The sequence below is a fragment of the Channa argus genome, chromosome 6 (assembly GCF_033026475.1).
Source record: "Channa argus isolate prfri chromosome 6, Channa argus male v1.0, whole genome shotgun sequence".
NCBI classification, from domain to species: Eukaryota; Metazoa; Chordata; class Actinopteri; order Anabantiformes; family Channidae; genus Channa; species Channa argus.
Window position 1 is genome coordinate 28,610,871 of NC_090202.1, and position 23,304 is coordinate 28,634,174.

A 23,304-nucleotide genomic window follows, 5' to 3' on the forward strand; every position below is an offset into this window, starting at 1 on the left:
TTGGAACGGGTGGAGAAAAGTGTCAGGTGTGTTGTGTGATAAAAGAGTATCAGCAAGAATGAAAGGAAAGATGTTCAAGACGGTGGTGAGACCAGCAATGTTGTTCGGCTTACAGACAGTGGCACTGAAGAAAAGACAGGAGGCAGAGCTGGAGGTAGCAGAGCTTAAGATGTTGAGGTTCTCTTTGGGAGTGACGAGGATGGACAGGATCAGGAATGAGGACATCAGAGGGACAGCTCATGTTAGATGTTTTGGAGATAAAGTCAGAGAGGCCAGATTGAGGTGGTTTGGACATGTTCAGAGGAGAAACTGTGAATATATCGGTAGAAGGATGCTGAGGTTGGAGCTGCCAGGCAGGAGGTCTAGAGGAAGACCAAAGAGGAGATTTATGGATGTAGTGAGGGAGGACATGAAGTTAGTTGGTGTGAGTGAAGAGGATGCAGAGGACAGAGTTAGATGGAGGCACATGATTCGCTGTGGCGACCCCTGAAAGGGAGCAGCCGAAAGGAAAAGAAAGAAAGAAAGAAGAAAGATTATTCTAAACAAACTGAGTTCACTGTTCAAGTGTAGAGGCCAAGGTTAAGGGCCTAACCAGAGTGCTTGAATGCAGCACTGAACCTCTGGTCTAAAGATTACATGACCCTCCACATACAGTGTGACATCAGAGCCTGATGCTGGTATCTGTGATAACAGAGGCATGATGTCACTCTGACCTCGTGGTCCGGTGAAGCCATTGCTACCATGCGGTCCTTCTTGTCCTCTCACTCCTTTAATAAGGACACTTTTGGTCTCTCCTGGAGGTCCCGGGAACCCTTTGTACCCTGGAGGAGTTAATGTGAGAGAGAGTTTCAACAGGTTTTGCGATTTATGTTTTCACGTGAAACATTTAACATTACATCACTTTATTATAGTCACACCTGGTGACTTTAGTGTTTACCTTTCTCTCCTCTTGGCCCTTCACATCCTTGAGTTCCATCTCGTCCATTGAACCCTCTTTCCCCTGTCATCCCTGGGGCTCCAGGGGTCCCTGTCTTTCCTGGGGCACCTTGCACCCCATTATGACCCTGGGGACCCAACACACCTGACACACAGAGTATTTTAGGAAAGCTGAAACTGTCTTCAAGATACATTTAAGCACAGCTTTGTTACAGCGAGGGATCTTACCTTTCTGTCCTTTGGGCCCTGGCACTCCTGAATCTCCAATGGGCCCAGTTGGGCCCTGGAGTCCTGGGGACCCCGGAAAACCCAGAGAGCCATGTTTACCAATAGGCCCTGGGTGGCCAAGGCCTGGAAGTCCCACCTCCCCTGTCTCCCCTTTCTCCCCCTGAAAACCTTAACAGAAAAATAATTTGATGATAGAAACAATGTTATTTTTCAGCAACATGAAATTCTAATATTTTACTTACATACTCTATAACATGGCGTAACATGACATAAAGTATAGGAGCTTACCTTGGGGTCCAATAGGTCCCTGAGGACCATAGGGGCCACTGGGACCAGGTTTTCCTACGTCACATAGGTCAGGTGAAAGGCCTTTGGGACCAGGTACACCCGGGGACCCATCTTGTCCTTTCTGGCCCTTTGCTCCGGGGCCCCCAGCCAAACCCGTGACACCTGAACAAACAGAGAATGATTATTACTTTTTCTCAAAGTCTAACTTAACATCTTTCTTTTGCTTCTGTTTTTTTTTTTTTGTTCACAAATCAAATCATTTCATTTGTGTATGTATTAGTTGCTGTTTTTACATTTTAAATATGCAATAAAACTAGACATTTCCAATATGCTGCAGACAGGATATACTGATAAAATAAAAAATCAAAAACATGAACAAATGAAAAAAAAAAACTTTATAAATTCCACTGTGCATCTTAGTTCCAGTATTTTACCTGGTAGTCCAGTATTGCCAGGGGGGCCAGGGACACCTTTAGGTCCCTGAAAGCCTGGGGGTCCTGGGAAGCCAATAGGACCAATGGGGCCCACCACAGAGTTCCCTGCTTGGCCTCTGAGTCCAGAGGAGCCTGGGAGCCCCGGAGAGCCTGATATATGCACAGTTAAACAGAAAGTCTGCAGCTTATAAGGACTGATTAATTCAGAGAATCTGAATCAGCAGCTGTTTGTGTTTTTTAGATGTATTCATGTACAGTAAACAAAAGTCATATAATTGACTAAGTGCCTAGTTGGTATGTTGTGGGTAATTGATGTGAGTGAAGGTCCAAGAAGCAGAAATCTTGTGGGTAGAAGACGAAGAACCACACATAAAAATAACTGGAAGAACAAGCAACACCAGCAGCAGAACCAGACAGGTTTAGTTGGCTTTAAATAAACAGTTGATTTCTTCTGGTCTTAATAAGTGCACAAGTTGGTAAGCTCTGCTTTCCAGTCCCACCTAACCAAAGTCTGAGTCATCCAGCTCATAGTTCTCTCATGGGTGCTGTTTAACGGCAACTGGAATTGCCTGATGTTCTTGCAGATGCTTTTCATCTGTTTCTGTTCTGCTTCAGTTCTGACTGAAGGACTTGAGACTTCCAGGTATTGAAGTTAATTGTAAAGTCATTTAGAGGACTCACATGCAAGACAAGTGACTATACCTGGAACTCCCTCATAACTTAAGCCGTCAGCTCCTTCTTCACCAATATCACCAACAGAACAGAAGAATTTCAACCAGGTCCAGTTGTCATCGAACAAGCACCTTTGGGATAACCCAACCAATGAGCCAGCAACCTTTCTCCTCTTGCTAGTTTAATCTCTGTCTGCTAATTAACTGATTCCTGGTTTAGGGCTAGGCTTAGCTGTTTAGCTCAAATTGACAGAGTGACCTGGACTAGCTTTTCAATATAAATTTCATCCTCTTTAAGATCTTCTTCTTGTAGATCTTCTTGTTTTTTTCCTTCCTTAGATACATCTCTCCAATGAGAGGACAGAACATTCTCACTTCTTTTTACACTTCGTGTGTTCATTTTTCGTGCACTGTGCATCGCCTTATTGGTCTCTGTAGTCCAAGTTTGAGCTTTGTTTTCAAACCTGCCCGAACTAATCACCATCTAATAATCATATCAAGGCAGAAAACCAGCCAGGGCCTGCTTAGGGTTTGGATTAGACAAGGTATAAAATCGCAATTTGTGTGAGTCAGTGTGAGTCACATGCCAGACAAGTGAGAATACCTGGATCTCCCTCATAACTTAAGCCTTCAGGTCCTTCTTCACCAATATCTCCAACAGAACCAGGAGGTCCTGCAGGAGGTGGAAAGAATACATGTCAAGATATTGTTGTATGGGCTTTTTTTTGTTACAATAAGGTGTGGCAGGTGTGATGCTGGCACCTGGTGTTCCAGGAAATCCAGGATATCCAGACTGCCCTTTGTCTCCTTTAACTCCATCGGGTCCAGTGCTGCCACGAAAACCTGAAGGGCCAGGGATTCCTGTGAAACCTGGCCAGGCAGACAGAACACAGGTGAACCTTACCTTACACAGAAAGATTAACATGAAGTCATACATATGTTAAAGATGCTTACCTGTATTCCCAGTGACTCCCTTCTGCCCGGGGGGGCCAGGGTTTCTTGGTACACATGGAAGAGTATCACCTGGAGTGGAACAGGAAGCAGAGGAGGAGATACGTTTTATCGATTTAACAGTATTACATAAAAGATCACTTTAAATAGATTCTTACCTTTAGCCCCCTTCAACCCTGCGAAGCCAGGGAATCCTGGAGGTCCCGGGTCTCCATCTGCCCCACGCTCTCCTATTGCTCCGACTACACTCAGTCCTGGGGGGCCTATAGGACCTAATAATCCCTTAGGTCCTACAAGCCCGGGGAGGCCTCTTTCTCCAGGAAAACTGGGCATATCTTCACCCTGAAAGTAACAGAAAACAAATTAGGATGAAGAGGAGCAGTGTAAAGTGCCCCCAAAGGTTATTACAGCTACAATATGTGCAGACATCCTGCAATGTGATGTATATACAGTATAAGGTACATATCTGTGCCATATTTACATTTACAAACAAATTCATTTCTTGTAGTTAAATATCAAAAAATTATTCAAAAGAATATGCTTTAATACTTTAGACAGTATGCTAGCCCAAGCAGATGGTTTATGATTTTAACTTGACTGTTCTGTTCAACTTCCACAAGGATGCAACAGATTTGCAGCTGCTGCCAGTTTACCATTAGCATCTAACTGACCTGGGGGCCAGGGTCTCCAGGGGGTCCAGGGAGCCCATCAAGTCCTCTTCCTCCTGAGAATCCTTTTCCACCTGGAGGGCCCATTTGACCCCTGTTTCCCTTCTCACCTAGAGACAAATGTCCAATCAGAAGCATTGATACACTGATATGAGATCATGGCAAAAGCCACATTAACTAAGTTTGTGTTTAGTTTCCTGATAAACATCTAAGTCATCATTTCTAAAATAAAGACTGATGTCCACATTTGATGATTTGAGATTTATGAAGAACTTGTGGATTCACTTTATAAAGCTAATATACGTGCATTTTAACTGCAGCACGTTTTAAATGATTTTGATAATCAAAACCCAAAGTGCATATTTAGATAAATAAAAATGATTGGTTTGTTGAAAATTTTGAATAAAACATTTTCACACAAAATAAATAAATCATCAAACTTAATAATTGTTGCATAAACTGGTATTATTAATTTGATATACAGTAACGTGGCTGGTTTGCAAGTTTATGAAGGTGAATCAGGTGAGAAACTCACCTTCAATATCCACCACTCTGAAATCTCCTTTTTGACCTTTCAGACCTTTGACACCTGGAAGTCCCTGCAGGCCCTGAAACAAATCAATCAGCCAATCAAATCAATCAAACATCCAAAGCAAAAAGTAAATGCAAAACAAAACAGGGAAATCTAGTCTCACCTTTTTGTTTAGTAACTCACCTGTTCTCCCTTTTCTCCAAGGTCTCCAGGTACACCCTCCTCTCCTGCTTGCCCCGGAGCCCCCTGGACTCCAGGAAAACCTGGAAACCCCAAGTCACCCATAGCACCAGGGGGGCCCACCAGTAAAACAGGAGGGCCACAAGAACAGTCACCCTGATTACCTGAAACACACGTGTGGATTATAAGACAGTGACTGATCCTAAGAGAAACATCCTGGAGCCTCTGATCATCCTGTGATACCAGCATGTGATACCATATCCATATGACAGGCTGCCTAATGCCTGTCGAACTTGTCTCTAAGGTTCATGAATGTCTCATGTTACGTCACATCACTGTTTACCTATGTTTCCATCCAAATGTACCATAAATGTACCACATTACCAGAAAACCTGCAAAATAAAATGCCTATATATAATGTCTATAATGCCTATAATGTTTGACTATAGTAATGGACCACTCAGCATTAAACTGTGAATAATGTCACGTACAGTAGACAAACACATACAGCCAACTATAGCTTAGCTCCACAAAAAAAGTGTGGCCGGATCTTTATCTCACTGAGATGCTGTGGGTGACTTGAAGCAGGCTCAGCATTTCACTGATCAAAGAATTCTTAGTTGACGATTGGGACAAACTTTCCTCAGACCGATGTCAGAGATTGGTAGATGGCTACGAAAAGCATCTCAATGAAGTTATTTCAGCCAAAGTGGGTAACAGTAGTTATTAGGAGGCAAGGTGTCCTCCTTTATTCCTCAGTTAGAATACGCATTTTTGTTTATATCTTTTGCTTGATGAGTAAAACAAGGTTGTTTTTTGTTGTTTACCTGCAATCAAATGACTTTATTTTCCACAGATAAATAAAAACAAGATTAGACACTGATAGGTGAACATTTCTTAATAAAGAACTGAATATTTAATGGGATGTTCTAATTTTTTCACGATAAGGTCTCTGGGAAGTGCTGAAGGAAGATTGCTTTAATAAACCAGAAGGTTGCTGAAGACAGAGAAGACAGATGGTATGAGAGAGGAGTATGTAAAGTCATTTATGTTCACATGGATAATCTTTCTCTCAACAGAGGAGGAGGCCTAAGGCACAACATGTCTCCCTTTTTTCATCCTGCCCTTTCATCCATCCCCAGGAAGAATAAGACCACTTCACACATCCACCAAGACGGCCACACCTAACGACCCCATCTTAGGGATTTAGAGAGTAATCATTACATCTTGATGACTCCACAGGTTCCCACAGGCTCCTAAATGAATGAGCCTATTCAGGCCAGTGTGGAACAAAGGCTACTCTGGAGGATATAACTGGGTTCCCTACCACTTTATTCAGGCTGAAGAAGCTGCTTGGATAAGAAGCAAAACATTTCTAACCAAGAAAAAACAGTACTGTACAATCTTTACATTAGTTCAGTTTCTGTCATAGTATTAAAATTGAGAATCATAGAAATTTAGTTGTATTGGGTATTACTATCATATTTTTCTTATTATGACTTATTCATTCTATCTACAGTCTAAAATAAAGGCGACTGTGCTTTGGACTGTTTGAGATGTTGAATTGAAATGTATCTTTACTGCACTTCATCACAAGGTAAAACAAATTTCATCCATTAATGCAACCAGTCTTACTCTACCCCCAATTTGTGCCAATCATGCTCCAGACACTGACCTTTAAACCCCGTGAAGCCCTTAGGCCCTAGTAATCCCTGTTGACCTGACTCTCCAGAGTCTCCTGGGACCCCAGGAACACAGTAATGACCTGAGGAGAAAAACAGTAACATACTAACACCACCAGGACTGAAGGTGAAGACAGGCGTAAGACACAAAAACACAGTACTTTGATACCTGGACTCCCGGATTCTCCTTTTGTCCCTTTTAGTCCAGGGCGTCCTGGTTTTCCCGGTTCTCCAAATGTGGCTTTACCATTATACACCACACCTGGATCTCCTGGGTTCCCTCTGAGTCCTGGAAGTCCCTTTGGACCCTCAATACCTGCTGGTCCTGAGAGGAGCCACAGACACCTTTATTATCTCATACCACCTTAAATCTGATCATGACACAGAAACTTTTATCACTTTTTAAGTTAACTTTTTCTCTTCTAGTAGCTTACAGGTTCTGTTTCCAAATGACACTACAGGTATTTACCTGGTATGGATCTGCCGGGGGCTCCTTGGGGACCATGCATTCCCATCGGCCCCCTGTCTCCTGGAGGACCGCTCAGTCCAGGGTCCCCGGGGTCCCCGACATCCCCTTTGGATGTTTTATTAAAAGAAAATTAGCAACAATTAGCAGTTTACAGGTAGCTGTAAACAAGTTAAATTTACTGTTAACAATTTGATTTTGTCATGTACAGCTACAGTGTTTGACACAATCTAAAAGCTTATTTGAATGATAATAAGACTTTAGAGCAAATGTAATTTCAACTAAAATATGTAGAAACCTCACAGAGGAATCTACAATTTTACACAATAAATATGACCTGAAACACTAGATAGAGGAAACCCAGTTAAACAAAAGAAACAAAACATTATTGTTTTTGATAGATTGATCAATTGTTTGTTTATTGTTTAAAAGTATCCAATGTAAAATATATTTGCAGGAAAAAGGCTGTCCTGGTCCTGAGGCAGCAGAGCAGGTTCAGATCCTGATCCTTCCACCACATTTTGCAGATGGAAGAAGGTTCTTAAGCTGGAATGTAGAGTTGGGTTGTCACCAAACAAAATGATTCTGAATGAAACCAAAAAGTTCTACTTTGGTCTCATCAATCCAAAATGTCTTCAATAGCCTTCTAGTTTATCCACATGGTCTTGAACAAACTGTAGACAGGCAGTAATTTTCTTTTTGGAGAGTAACAGCTTCCTCCTGTTGCTCTGTCATGTTCACCGTTGCTGTTTAATGTTCTCTGATGGTGGAATCATGAAGATGGATATCAGTCACTGCAGGAGAGGCCTTTGGTTTCCTAAATGTTACACAGGGGTTCCTGGGACCTCCTGGACTATTCTTTATTGATTGACCACTCTTGGGCAGGGAAACTGTGGTGCTGAATGTCCTCCATTTGTACACAATCTGCTTGACAGTCGACTTGTGGAGTCCAAACCCTTTAGAAATTCATACGTAACCCCTCCCAGGGTGGTGGGCATCAACAACCTTTCTTCTAAGGTTTTCAGAAATCTCTTTTATTGGAACACTGACACACTTCTACAAACATGTGCTAATAACAACAGACTTTGATAGTGAAGACCCAGATTTGTCTTCTTTAAATAAGACAGGAGTTCCCTGGCTCGAACACCCTTCTTATTTACTTTATTAAAATGAACCCTAGGGTTCCACAAACACCTTAAATCAGGTTCTGTAATTAAGGAATGAAAAACTGTAATTCTCATGTGTTTAATTTGGTTCCCTTTGTCTAGTCTATAGACTTGTGAAAGTCTGGTCATGGTTTAAGTCTTTGTGATGCAGAAATAAATAACATTCTAAAGAGTTCACAAACTTTCAAGTACTGTTGTATATTTATACATTAGAACAGAGAGATGTCATCATCCCAGCAGCAACTCACAACTGATAAAAAACGTATCAATCATATTGTTCTGTACCAGTGTGTCTGATGTCTGTGGTCTGAGGGAGGCCTTTAGGACCTGGATCTCCCAACATGCCCTGGAAACAGACAGAATCATTACAAACACAGAGGAGCTGGTGTCCTCAAACAGGAACCACATTTCAGTTTCATCAGAGGATGTTCATGCTGAGATCACTGTAGTCAAACAGCTCTGGTGTCCGTGTTTATCTGTGCTGATGGTGTTACACACATTACCTTGGGACCTTCTTGTCCGATCAAACCTGGGAGACCTGGACTTCCTTGAATCCCCTGAAACACAAAGAACAAATTACATTTACACAGGGACAATCTTGCTGATTGGCTGACACGTGTATATACACAGTTGGAGAATTGTTATTATTTTATTTTGTCATCTTTTCCAATATGACAGTGTGGTTTGTGTTTTGCTGACTCACCTTGACTCCTTTTTCTCCTTGAAAACCAGGGCCACCAGAAAATCCCTGAAACACACAAACACATGTACATTTTTTATGTGAACACGGGGCCAGTGTTCACGATACTGATGAATAATGTGAGAATTATTTCTCACTCTAAGTCCAGGAAATCCCAGTATGCCTTTCTCTCCTTTGATTCCTGGCAAAGCATCCAATCCCTGAAATGCAACCACATTCCTCAACATGTCAAAATTTACAATAATCAATACCCCATCAATAATAATCTGTTTTAATCTGACAACAACCTAATGAACAATGCTGAAATAAGAGAGTGTTTTCATAGGAAGAACCCAGAGCAGAACCCAGTGTCAGAGGTTTGAACTTACTGGCAGTCCCTGAACGCCACATATTCCTGGAACCCCTCGGAGACCCTAAGGAGCCAAAAGAATCCAACTTCAGAATCAACAAAACGAGCAACAGCAGGTGGAATTACTGTACAGAACTGCAATAGAATATACCTTTTCTCCTTTGATGTACAGGTCTTCTGGAGGGTCCACATACTCAAATGGCCCTGGAGGTCCCTGGGGGCCCTGCTCACCCTGTGGATGTAACACTATTTCAAAAGGCAGTACAGTACATTTCAGAGTAGCAGTTTTAATCCACTCAGTTCTGAAGCTTCTGAAGCTCAACTGTCATGACTGCTATTCTCAGACAAGCCCTCTGAGACGTCACAACAGGAGCCAGTGGGTGGGTCGGGGTGTTTAGAAAACTGTACCTCGTCTCCTTTCTGTCCAGGCAAAGCTCGACCTTTTTCTCCCTGAAACACAAACACATCAGCCCCGGTCACATTTTCACATGCATTATCACATACCAACACGATGATCTAAAACTACATAACAACCCGCACGTTTCAGTTCAATCTTCCTCTTGGGGAGGTAATTAAAGGCCATTAGCAACGAAACACATGCACACAAATTTACACAAAATTAATATTACCACATTTGTTTCTATGTACTTACAGGTGGACCCCTGGAACCAGCCGGACCATTTAGACCCTGCACAGATATATTATCATCACAAATAATAATTATAATTATAAAAAGGAAAATGCTGGCAAATTTAAAGATGGACTGAAGGAATTTTTTAAGGAGCTTACAGAAGAACCTGAGCAGAGAGTTTGTGTGCAGTAAATGAACAGGATTTCACAGTTTAGCTGCAGGTAACAGTTAAATGTGTCATTTGCTCCCAGAGGAGCTGTTTCAATCACAACATGTTTTTCTGATTTGCTAGAACTCACACTGATCCCGTCCAGTCCCACAGGACCCAGAATCCCCATTGGACCTGGGAGACCTTGTTCGCCCTGCAGACACACAGACGCAAAAGCAGTTTAGAGTAGAGAAACTCTGTTAAGCCAACACTGCGGACGAATAAAATTTAATAAAACTAGTCAGTGCCCTGTTTCTAGTTCCCTAACTAATTTGTTTTATTGTTCAACATTACATGAAAATCACTTTGGAAGGATTCTGAGATGATCCTACAGATGTAGTGCAGCACTTCCTTCCTTTTGTTTGTTGTGTAGTTGAGACAAGGTTTTACTCACCGGCTGACCAGGAAGTCCACTGGGCCCAACATCTCCCTGTCAGACACAAAGATTCATTCATTTCTTTTCTAAAGTCAATGAACACCCCTCTCATGTGGTCACCATCATCTTTTCACTCTCCATCAGTAGGGACAAAAAGTTAAAGTAGTTACTGACTTCAAATATCTTGGCACCACAATCTTTCATCACAATATAATATTAATAATTATGTGATGTTTAAGTAGAAAAAAGTACACAGAGCAGCGCTAACAAGGCAAAGCCATTTCCCTCTGGAATCTGTGGATCTTGAATATCTCAAAGTTTCATTTTATTCAGTGTCTCATATGTTTTCATCACTGTAAAGTGAATCTCTTTTAGATTTTATCCAATTTTTATTTCCATTAGATCTTAGATGGAAATATTGTACTTTTACTGCACTGACTTAATCATTTATCTTTTTAGGACACGATTTTATACATTAAATATATAACACAACACATTTTTAGAAGTTAAACAAGTGGTTCCTAATTATGTGATGTCTTAAACAGTTATCTGTGCAAGAGTTTTTGGAGTAATGAAGTACATTGACATTGTTGCTGGATTGCTGCTGATGCACAGGTCACTGTTTTATCAGAAACCAAGAGTCTAATGCTGATCACATTTTTACAAGCAGAGTACTGCAAATACAGTACACGTACTTTTACCATACAGCTGTACTTACAGGTACTCCAGGGTACTGTATGTAGAATAATGATGGGTCCCCTGGAAAGCCCTTCAGTCCTTGAATACCCTGCAGATCAAACCACAATTCCATTAGTATGACAAAGAAACACTACATGTACTGCAATAGACTGCAACATCGTGTGTGTACTCTCTATCTATTGGTACACTGTATAATGGTACACATTACACAGACATCCTGTTTGAATTAGCTCAAAGTGTACCTACTTCTACTATTTACTACTGCAGAATTTATTTCATATACTTTAAACTAAAACCTGATACCTCAAACTGACAGAAAATGAGTAACTGACAAAGCGCATATAAACTTTATATATTCATTGGAAACTATTAACTTTGCAGGGATACATATTGTCAGTATGTGTTTCTTAGGAGTCATGGAGACCTTAAGATAAGCTTTTCTCATCAGTGTTTGTTACTTATTGATCAGTATCTCTGACCCGTTGTCCATCAGGTCCTTGCTCTCCCGGAAGTCCAGGATACCCTCTTTGTCCTCTGGTCCCATTACATCCATCCAGACCTGGAAAACCAGGACCTCCAGCAGGACCTGGGAGACCTGGAACTCCTTCTAAACCCTGAAAACCAGGAACTCCGACAGTTCCCTGAAACAACAAATACAGATGAGGGTTCTGAGTCACAAGGTTAAACACTTAGGTACATATGAGTACTGCAAGAACTGGAATTGTTTGGACATACTGACAGGACAGAACTTGTTATACTCCAATTGTTTACCATAACATGCCATATATGCCATTTTGTCTTTAGATCAGAATAAACCAGTTACAGAACAAATGAACCATCATCTCTACAACAGAATTGTGTTTGTTTACCGAGTCTCCTTTCATTCCTGCAGCTCCAGTAGGCCCTTCATTTCCTCTTTGACCCTTCTCCCCTTGAGGCCCCTGAGGACCAGGGAAGCCTGGGGGACCCTGAGGGCCCTGACGACCCAGAAGACCTGGAATACCCTGCAGGAAATAAACAAAGTTTTATCTGTCTGAATCTGAGAGAACCTGATAAAAACCAGCAGAACCTTTTATAACCTAGAAAACCCTGACACTTTGAACCTTACAGAAGCTGATAAGACCTTACACAACATGTTAGAACCTTGTACAATCTTACAGAGCCTATCAGAACCTGAAAAAAGTTAGAACTTAACAGAACCAAACTGCCACAAACTACTATAACCTGTGTTAGAATTTGGTAGAACATGTTACAACCTGACCTAATTGGAACTGTTAAGAGTCTGACAGATCCTTAGAGAATGTGTTGGAACTTGGTAGAACATGTTAGACCGTACAGGCTTATCATGAAGGCTTTACTGCAGAACTTGGTTTAGCTTGTTGTTCCTAAAAAAGTGACAACTGAGTGTAGATGTTAGCTACCACATGATGGCAGTGTGACACAACACCACCACAATGCACATAGGCAGTGTGTTTGAGCAGCAACTCACACAGTCGAGATGTTAAATCAGGTGGAATGTTCCTTTATATCAGCACATAGATTGGAACACAACACACACACACACACACACACACACACACACACACACACACACACACACACACACACACACACACACACACACACACACACACACACACACAGGAGTGGTGGTATTCAAATGCCAGAAAATGCAGGTACAGTCACAACAAAAACTCATGGCATTGTTTGTAGTTTCCTTTTTCTCTGCATTAATTGGTCTTGAAATGTGATCTGATTTTCACCAAAGTCACAACTATCATCGATCATACTATTTCTATGCTGATAAAACACATCCCTCATGTCTTTCATTAAACATACAAAGTGATGGTGGACAAAGTAATGGCAGTACTAGGCTTCTGATGTCACTAAATATTACCCAGAGGCAGGTGATATTAAATCTGCATTCAAACAGTGTCAGTTTTTATTCACAAGCAGCGTCAGCTGATGTGAGCCATGCCTCACAAAAAAAGAGATGTGAGAAGATTAAGATCAATATAAAGGCAAAGGTATAAAAAAACCCAGAATCACAGCTAAAGACTTGAAGGATTCATTGGAGCTGGTTAATGTCTCTGTTTAGAAGTCAACCATATGCAAAACATCGAATGATCTCCATGATCTCCATGACAGGACACCATGGAGGAGGCTATTACTCTCTAAAACCAACATTGCAGCACGATGTTGAAGTTTGCCAAAGACGACTCTCACACTCACTACTGGGAACATATCTTGTGGACAGATGAACCAAAGGTAGAATAGTTTAGGAAGAACACACATCATCCCAACAATGATGTATGACGGGGTAAGCATCACAATTTCCCCATTGTAGAAGGGAAATATATTTCCAAGTTCATCCAGGTTTCCTACATGACAACGTCAGGGTGTCTGTCTGCAGCTGAAGCTCAGAAGAAACTGGTGATGTAGCAGGACAATGACAGAATGACTTCAGAGACACAATATCCAACTTTTGGTGTGGACCAGTCAGAGCCTAGATCTTGAACCAGTAGAGATGCTGTGGAATGATCTAAATAGAGACGTTCACACCAGAAACCCTAAAAATCTGACTGATCTGAAGCAGTTCTGTGAGCAAGAATGAACTGAAATTCCCCCTAAATGTTGTCCAGGTCTAATCCACAGCTACAGGAAATGTTTGTTTGAGGTTCAACCAGTTATTAAAATGCTGTTGTCATGACTTTTTCCACCATCACTTTGTTTATTGGGTGTGTCTAATAAAGACAGGAAAGATCATGACTTGAGTGTTATCAGCTTAGAAATATTGTGTTTGTTGAGGTTTGTGACTTTTACAGTGGGAAAATAAATGGTGCCCACCAGCTAGAATGATAAATCTGGGCTTCGATAAAATCAATACTGATCAATATCAACCTGCTGATTTTTCAGTTGGGCTCTGGTACAGTGTGTGTGAATCAGTGATGTGTAAGGTGAGGGTATTAATGTGTGCATGTGTGTGTGTGTAAGTGTGTGTGTTTGTGTGTGATGGGTATTGAGTGTGTGTGTGATGAGATGTGACAGCTGTGATCTCTGTTAGGCCTCTTTCTGTTCTTCTTTCTCTGAAACCACTGAACTATGAAATCACTGCGACAGACGCCTTCCCACAATCCCCTCTGCCTGTCTGCTGCCCCCAGCTGTACCAACACACGCTCTGAAACATACACACATGTACACCCCAACGCAGAGACTGGTGGGCAGTTTCTGTTTGTGGCCTGGACGACAGCCTGGCAGAGAACTGGTGGTGATAAATGATGCTAAACGCAAGTTCACACACCTGGCCAAAAAGTGCACACAAACATCTGGACCTCAGTGAGACAATATAAAAATCTGGACTACACTGAGTCTTTATATACTAGATGAAGTACAGGTTGTACAGCTAGACCACCCTACAGTTATGTACAAAAACATCTGGACAATACGCTGACCAGGAACAAAAACATCTGGAACACATTGCAATTATGAACAGAAACACCTGGGCCACACTACAATTAAGTATAGAAACATCTGGATCACACTGCGACTACCTACAGAAACACCTGGGCAACAGTAAGATTATTTACAGAAACATCTGGGCCACACTACGATTATGTAAAAAAAACAAGACAGTGTGACTGTGGACACAGAAGCTCAGGGCTTTGGAAGCCAGAGGAGGTAAACTGTGACATCACCTTGCTGTATGTGTTTGTTTGTGCGTGGGGAATCTGCTGACTCGGTTTACAGTAAACAGCTGCTAATTTAACTCCAACACATTCCTCACTATCACTCCTCCATCCAGCAGGTCATCATTACAGTGAGTGCATGTAGGGTTGTTGTGTCTTTATGGTCTGTGCAAAGTCTGGGTGAAGTCTCACCCTTGCTCCTTTGGCTGGGTGACACTGACAGGTGGAGCAGTCCCGTCCAGCACACGGTTCAGTCTTGTCACCCTGGAAATAAAAAAAGAAGACGAGCATCATCATATGGTACATAATCATCACCATTATACAGCCACAACATCATTAACAACAGCAACTTAAAAATGTGACATAACTTTGCTCAGTTCAGGCTCAGGAAATCATTCACTGGATGTATGACAACATGATGAGGTCACACTTTCCATGTTGCTGTAAGTGAATAGGCTCTGTTCTCCCGTGACTGTTGTACTTGTTGCCTTGTTTGAGGTTTAACCTGTTGATAAACTTCACTTTACAGATCCAAACTGGATCTAGAGTTAGGGTAATCCAAGGTTAACTGCTCTGAGAGGCAACGAGTTCAGGATATGCAACTGCACATGCAAACCGGATGCAATGAGCACGACTGGATGTAGAGAGTGGTAGCATTACTCACTGGGTACAAAACTAAGTCAGGGGGCCTTGCATATTTTTTGGAAGCAAGAAGTTTGTTCTAGAGATGTAAGGCTGAACAACACTCAGAGGTAGACCACTGCAAACCTTGTTATAAATGTTTATAACAGGGGACTGGGTGTTGAAATCAGGGTATTGATAAGGAGAACAACAGTTCTGGAACTGTGGAGCACTGCTCTTGCAGGAGATACTGACGGGGTGCTGGGAGTTTGTGGACTTGGAGAAGCGCAGCGTACTGTGTGAGCAGCCCAGATAAGCATCCAAAAACGTATGTTTGACTGTTCAGGTTGCAGCAGAGTGAGTCATGTGTTTTATTGCATATGTTCTCCAGCAGAGTGTGTTTTAATTTCTGCTTTCAGAAACTAAGGAATGTAAACTCTGCCGGGACAGACAAGCATCTCTGAGATTATCAGGAAGCACACAACCATGTGTGTCTGTGTGTGTGCTTATCAGATAATGTCAGTGACAATCATGGCCCATTTTTACTGACCCTCACACACTTTGAACCATTTAAATGAGGTCAGATGTGAATCAGGTTCTGTTCATCAGATATGAATGGAACCACGTGAGCTTTAAACCTTGCAGTAAATGCAGACTGCAGCTGAGGCCAAAACACATGTGCTTGTGTTCGGGTAGGATGTATAAAAAGTGTTCGTGTGTGCTAAAAAACACTTTGTTAATGTTCATGTACAGGACACAATAAGTGTGTTTCTTACTGTATGAAGTACAATAAAAATACATGCTGATTATGACATTTATTAATATATGAAAACACACATAATGGGGGAAGCAACCAAAAATAATCTGGTAGATTGTGTACAAACCACACAACCGCAATGTCCTCAGTTTGACTGAGGCTGGGGGACCTTAGTTGTCTGTCTTACCTGTTTCCTGTCCTCCACTATTCTAACAGTTACATAAAGATATAATGCCACAGCAGCAATAAAAATAAAACACACCTACATAATGTATGTGGGTACTTGATTGTAGTGGTGGTCCATCAGACAGACCTGGTAGGGACCACGGTGAAAAAAAGGACCTGACCCAGACTGTCCCCCCACATGAATCCCACACTGACACTTGACTGAGTATCTGTATGTGTTTTTGTTCCTGTGGGCCCCAGACAGTGAGTTTCCCAGCATGCAGCACTGTTTGTGTAGCAGCCACATTCCTGCAGCGTTGTGTAAACGAGGTTATCACTCAGGCGTGGCTATCAGCACCAGGAATGTGGCTACTGCTCTATCTTCTGTCACGAATTTGATCTGAAAGTCTGAGCTCACAGCATCCTCCCTCCATCACTGCTCAATTTATCCTCCATCACTGCTCTATCTGCTATGACTACTCCATCACAACACCACCCTCCATCTTCCCTGTAACTGCACTTAAATCACATCCCACTCTCATCCATGGTTGATGGCTCCACCATCGCTCTATCTCAGATATGCTCCCACTGAATGGCTGAAAAAATGGAGCAGCTGACTGGCCATTGATTGTGCTGTTCAGATAGACTGAACCTGGGGACCTTGATAGGTTGAAGACACTGAAGAAAAACGTTTAGACAAAACAAACTCTCTAAACCCTCACAGGGTCATCTGTTACTGAGTGAGTTCAACAGAATCACACCATCAATCCTCTATCAACTCTTGGTGATCAGTTTATTTTCTTCAGACTGATCTCTTGCAATAACTCGTAAAATAATCATATAGAATTATTGTCTCATGGTTGTATAATTCTGCCAGCCAGTCAAGTTGCATGCATGTCTGCCCAGACTGACTTAAGCTCAGTATCAGCAAAACCAGTAGGCTTTGTGTTGAACTACCAGAAGAACAGGAGATCTTCTGTCCTAGTTTTCATCCAGGGAGATAAAGACAATAGGGCAGTCTCCTAGATATAGTGTACCTTGGGGTCTAATTCAATAAAAAAATGAACTAACTACGTCTACATTCAAACTAAGACAACATTTTATTAAGAATCTGACAGATGTGAGTTCACAGTGATTTTGAACTTGAACAACTGAACCCATCAGTCAGCTGACTCTAGTTCACCATTGACCCTCAGACAAAAAGTAACAACCTTAATTACACACTTTAGAGTTTCAAGAAAACAATATATCATCCATAATACACTGGTACAATGCTTCCTATAAGAATATGTCACTCTGCTATACTTATATTATATAGAGTAGCTGTAGGGCATCTTACATGTTCCTAAAAATTTGACAACATATTCGAAGGTGGAGCTCAAACATTGAAAGACAACACAGTTCCTGTGTGGTTTAGAAATGATTGAGTAACACATCACATGTGAATCAAATATTGAAGATGTAATTTGTAAATTGTGTCTGAAACCAGTGAATGGATTGGCCACCAACGGCAGTAACATGTGGAGAAGATGATGCAAGTGTTTAAGCCTCAACAGGAACAGACTCTTCCAGGAGGAGGTTCTGAGACAAAAACGTAATGCTGATCAAAACTTTTGACAAGGATTCAGGGGACAAATACAAATATAGCTACTTTATTAAGTTTAGTAAATGTGACATGACGGTTTTACAAGACATATGTAAAGAGTCTTGTATCATCCCAGTTCCAAAGACAAGACCAGGAGGATCAATGGTTGAAATGAGCAGAACAGAATAAATATCTGGCCATGATTGTGGATGACAGACAAGCCACAACCACCATGTATACTTCATCATCCATTAACTGTAACCTCGTCTTTACGCCTGTTCATTCAAGGTGGATTCTGATACAATGAAGATTTTTTTCACGAACATATACATCTCTTATGTCCATTGTGTCTAAGAGAGCAAGTACAACAGTGAACTGCGTTAATAGTAGAAGTTTGTCCAAGGGATGGACAAAGTTATGATGTCCAGAAGCAGACTATGACCTATTTGTAAGCTCTAATTGATGGTGGTAAAGCATAGTTTTGAGTTTGCTTTAAGTCAACATTGTCCGCTGTAACTTGTGGTAAAAAAAAAAAAAAAACGCACTGTTGAATTGTTGCATTTTCTGACGTAAATAATGATAAAAAATGTAATTATACAGTTTAGAAACGGGGAAACCTAAGACAGGTTGAGTTTCCAATGAATCGGCTCGTTTGAAGTACCTCATGATCATCTCACTTACAAGGCAGGAAGGAGGATCCTTTTGGACTCTGCTGGTAGAGGTTTGGGAGCAGCTCTAAATATAACAAAGCTTTGTAAAGATCTGGGTTACAACCCTTATGGACAGTTGTTTAATTCTTGTGGCTGTCCAGTCTTGGATTTCACTGAATGAATTTGGGTTATAGTCAAACCAAAAGCAACTTACAAAACAGGACCAGACTTGGAGAGCAGCACTATCCATCAATATCCATACTGACAACTTAGCATCACGGCATATTGAACCTGTTTTTATATTTGACCCTGTCAGCTGAGAAACCTGTCTTTTATTTCCTCTAAACCACCGAGAGACAGTTGATGCTGCATCAGGTTTGCTTTGTATCGGGACTCTGTCTTAACAGTTTTTTACTGTAAAATGATCACACAAATATTGCATGTGTTATGTTGTCCAGTGTGTTGATAGAGTATTGTGAATGTAAATGTGAAGAAATGCATGGAGTTACTGAAGTCTGACATGATTTATCATGATTAAATGTCAGTGCAGTAGCTTCTCGTGTTTAGCCAGTGCTGATGCTGCAGTTTTGGTTAAAGTAACAAAATAATAATGTTCCAACCGTGAGCTTCAGCACATGGATCAAGTAGCTCCTGATAAATACAAAGTGTCAGGTTAAGCAGATTAAACGTTTACTGTATGCAATTGGACTGGAACACCCCTCAATCCCAGTAATCACATTGTTTATCACCTCCACGAACCACACAGTGCAATTACCTGCCAGGTGGACAGTGAAGTCAATAAAGCTGTCAAAGCCTCCAAGCTTCAGTGTTTGGTTCGGACATGTGCTTTGCTTTATACAGGGCAGAAGGTCGTATTTGTCCAGCTACTGGTACCAACACAGAACTATACAGAAGAAATGTGCATCTCTAAAATGGAAATTACTCCCAGTAGTACAAGTTTGAGGCCTTCAGATGCAGAAGGCAGTGGGTTTGAATCCCACCCCAACTGGTGTGGCCTTACCCAGTCACCAAGGGCAACCTTGGTGCCGGTCCCAAGCTGGAACAAAAATGGAAGGGTTGCGGCAGGAAGGACATCTGGTGTTAAAACACATGCCGAATCAACGTGGGGAACCACTGTGGTGAGCTGAAAGCCGTTGAAAGTACAAGTGAAATTGTGCTGGTAGTCACTGATAACTGCCAACTAAGGAAAAACCCAGCATTGTAAAGCAAGTGCCTCACCTGGAAGTGTTATTTGGGGAGCTGAGACTATTTTCTTGAGAATTGACTAAGATAACAGAAGGGACAAGCGGATGCTAGAAGTTTGATTTAAAGATGCCGTCAGTGGTATGGTCATTGAAATGAATTGAAACTTAACTTACCCCGGGAGCTGCTGGAGGAGCGGTGAGGATGATCAGGAGGCACCTGCAGGGAGAAACAGACAGGTGAGTGAATGTGTTGGTTGTAACTATTCGGCCTTCACCAAGTCCCCTAAACCTGTCTGTCTTTCTTGAACTGCATGAGACAAAGTATTGAGTGTAAAACACATGAAGGTTGCTGAAAACTGTATGTGTTTGTATTTTATGTCTGAACCTCTCTAAGGTGTGCAAGTGTGTTTGGTTATTTTTTTATACCAGAGCCAGGTGTAGCCGCATGGGGTGGAGGAGGAGATGACCAGCATCTTGTCCTCTGCTCAGAGGACTGCAACACACCCCTCACTCTAACCCTGCCTACAGCTGGTTCTCAGCCAATGAGGACACTCCGATGCTGCTCGTCGTCCTGCAGAGACACAAACACAAGATGAGACTGATGATGCAACCGACTTTATTGTAGCAAAATGTGAGCAAACATCAGATCTTTGAAATTTAAAGACATAACTTGTGGAAATGAAACTCCCAACTGAGTAAACAGCTGTTGGTTGAACTTCATAACTTATGTCAGTTGAGACCAGATCATACACAGCTCTACAGTGGGGATGTCCTGATGCCCCTTTTTCCCAGACTGAGTACCGTTATAAATTCTAATCTGCTTCTAGAATGAAATCCTCATTAGTCCAATGCAGTTAAGCAAATCCTGCAAGCACAGAAATCCTCAGGTTTTCTTCTGCTAAATCAAATATGGCAGCAACTAGCATTTAATGAACTGAGCAGCTTAAGCTAAAAAAACTAAAAGAAAAGGAACAAATACGAACAAAGAACAGATTTAGGCTGAGATCCTGGACAGAGAACCGTGGACAACATCGACTGTAGAGTCTCCACAGGAATATGAAGGTAAAATAACTTTTGAAAACAAACAGAACTTCAGGTAACTGTATAAAACACTTGTTGTTGCCAATGTCAGTTACAGTCACTGTTTTTCCATCTCTGCCTATCTGCAGAGCCTAACATAGTATCAGGCACAGTATTGGAGAAGTTTTAAAAGTGGAAGTAAGTACACAAAAACAGAATCGGGCCCAATACTGGTATCAGTATTGGGACATCCCTACTCTCCAGTATGTCCTAATTCTAAAGGGGGATTCCTTCCAGTTGGACATGTTAGAAAACCTCCAACAGAAGACCTCCAGGAGGATCCTGATCAGAGTCCCAAATCAACTCAACTGGCTTCTATCCACATGAAGGAGCAACAGTCTAAGATTCCTACAGATGTTTGAACCATGTATCAAACCTCCAAGGCTGAGCCCCCCCACCTTCTGGAGGAAATTTGTTTCGACTGCTTGCTTTCTTGCTTGCATTCTTTTGGTCATGATCCAAACCTTATGAGCACAGATAAGGGCCTAGCCCACCATTTTCCAGTTCCAGACTTGGAAGTGATGACCCTCATCCCATTATTTACAGAGGCAGTGGAGGTTATTATTAGGTCATCAAATTGAATCTTAGGAGGTTAGAGGTTTCAATCAAAGCTGCTCTTACCACCAGAGCACCATCTAACAAGAGGCTGCTAGATCAGTTTAAAGCCAAATGAAAGTGGGCTACATTGAAGGTTAAGCCAAGTCCCTGAGTATTTCAACTTGGTCTCGCTTTGAGTTTTAATCCAGACCTAGGGTGCTAGGATGGGCTTAAGGGGTTAATGAAGCTTAGGACAAAGCCCAAGAATGATCTCTGCCCTCACACCACAATATCTGAGCACAGATCCTTCTGGCTTTGTCTCTTGAGCCTGTTGTCTGTCATAACTACTATTGCTTAACCACCATCACCTCCATGGTGACAGGCACCTTCCAAAGGTTTCCATCAACCACACACTGCCTCTACTCCACCTAGTCTAGACTCCAGATTCCTATCTACACATGGCCCAACGCTTTATAAAGACGCTTCAATATCCTCGAGTCCAATCACCAAAACCTTTCTTTGTTTTTTCTTCCATTTGATTGCTCTTTTTGGAGCTGTCATCAGGTTTTCTTTTGGTTCAAAGTACAGAACAAAGAACAGCCTTGTTAGTATTAGTGAGAACTCTATCCCACAGAATTCACCTAAGTTGAACTGGGATAAGCTGATATATTGTTAACAAGAATAGTCTGATCTAACAATTAGTTTGGATGCAGTTTGTGTTTACCAACAAACCCAGAGGAGTAAACATAAAGTCGTAATGTATTAGAGTCTGAAATGGTCCATCCTTCAAAATTATCATATTTCCCCTTGGTTATGTTTGTTATCTAAATGCTTTTATGACAATGATGGGCAATGATTTGTAAAAGAATCTCCAGGTAGAAACTCCATCAATCAGTGGACACAGTAGGAGCCAAATTGTTGCCTGAAAAATAGAAGGAGGCAATATAGGCAGTTGCCTAGCGCCCACCTGCCACCCTGAAAAAAATAAATTCAAACAATAAATAAAATAAAATAAATAATAGCAATAATTTGCAGCCCTAACTGGCACCCTTTCCTTGTGCTCTGTCTGGAAAATAAAAAATGAACAAATACAGAAAAAATAAACAGGAACAACCCCCCCCCCTCCTGTTGCTTCTCATTATTTGATTGCAGGGGGTGGGATAAGTTATCAGGGCGAATCTTAGGAAGCGGTTCCTACTGACATATGTCAACAAGCCATATTGCTGGGGTGGGGGCAGCGTTGCCTGGGACAGGGAGAGACTGAACAGTGTCTTAAACTTATCTTATCTCATATATGGAATCATGAAAAGTCCGTCCAAGGACTCAGTTGCGGCTTTCGTGAGGTTTCTATGCAGGTATCATTTGATGATACCATAGATCCATTTACCACAAGGAAGTCCAGACGTGTACAATTTTAAATGAAAGCTATCAGAGACTTTGGATAAGATTTTAGTGCTACATTATAGTTTTGTGTTGTTTTGTTTGCACATTTTGCTTCTATAAGGCCCAATGTGACCAAGTACAAGCACCGTTTGAGTGTTCGCAATGTGGGGCAGAACTTTCTAAGTATTTCCACAAAACCTGAACAGGAACTCTGTTCTTTCCTTTTCTACTTATCTTGTCTGTTTATGGTCATTTGTGTCTATTGTTGCTCATTGCTTTTGGTCTTTTACATGATCTCTGCAACTTTCAAAGAAGAAATATTACCATTCACTTGTCTGAGAGGCAAAATGACTAGAATAATTCTCAGTTCATCATAAAGCTTCATTACTGTAAGTCCTGAAATAGATGGGCTAATCAACATCTGTCTCCTCTGGACTGCAGCAGCTGTGTAAAGGTGTTTTAGTGACTAA

At 41.5% G+C, this 23,304-nt stretch overlaps 1 protein-coding gene across 1 annotated transcript in view; it reads right to left on the reverse strand.

The window, feature by feature from the left end:
* col4a4 (collagen, type IV, alpha 4) overlaps positions 1–23,304 on the reverse strand; it is a 41,142-nt gene that overhangs the window by 16,724 nt on the left and 1,114 nt on the right. The window contains exons 2-32 of the mRNA XM_067506864.1: positions 20,261–20,405; positions 20,009–20,051; positions 15,044–15,115; positions 12,035–12,169; positions 11,645–11,806; positions 11,185–11,253; positions 10,485–10,520; positions 10,182–10,244; positions 9,904–9,939; positions 9,660–9,701; positions 9,403–9,483; positions 9,271–9,315; positions 9,040–9,102; positions 8,906–8,950; positions 8,706–8,759; positions 8,488–8,548; positions 7,040–7,144; positions 6,740–6,895; positions 6,564–6,653; positions 4,892–5,052; positions 4,712–4,784; positions 4,180–4,286; positions 3,667–3,850; positions 3,512–3,580; positions 3,320–3,427; positions 3,162–3,230; positions 1,887–2,036; positions 1,453–1,614; positions 1,165–1,332; positions 938–1,081; positions 714–821 (exon numbers count right to left, since the gene is read on the reverse strand). Of these exons, the coding sequence (XP_067362965.1) occupies positions 714–821; positions 938–1,081; positions 1,165–1,332; positions 1,453–1,614; positions 1,887–2,036; positions 3,162–3,230; positions 3,320–3,427; positions 3,512–3,580; positions 3,667–3,850; positions 4,180–4,286; positions 4,712–4,784; positions 4,892–5,052; positions 6,564–6,653; positions 6,740–6,895; positions 7,040–7,144; positions 8,488–8,548; positions 8,706–8,759; positions 8,906–8,950; positions 9,040–9,102; positions 9,271–9,315; positions 9,403–9,483; positions 9,660–9,701; positions 9,904–9,939; positions 10,182–10,244; positions 10,485–10,520; positions 11,185–11,253; positions 11,645–11,806; positions 12,035–12,169; positions 15,044–15,115; positions 20,009–20,051; positions 20,261–20,307 (2,908 nt within the window). The 5' untranslated portion in view covers positions 20,308–20,405. The remainder of the gene's footprint in view (positions 1–713; positions 822–937; positions 1,082–1,164; positions 1,333–1,452; positions 1,615–1,886; positions 2,037–3,161; positions 3,231–3,319; positions 3,428–3,511; positions 3,581–3,666; positions 3,851–4,179; positions 4,287–4,711; positions 4,785–4,891; positions 5,053–6,563; positions 6,654–6,739; positions 6,896–7,039; positions 7,145–8,487; positions 8,549–8,705; positions 8,760–8,905; positions 8,951–9,039; positions 9,103–9,270; positions 9,316–9,402; positions 9,484–9,659; positions 9,702–9,903; positions 9,940–10,181; positions 10,245–10,484; positions 10,521–11,184; positions 11,254–11,644; positions 11,807–12,034; positions 12,170–15,043; positions 15,116–20,008; positions 20,052–20,260; positions 20,406–23,304) is intronic.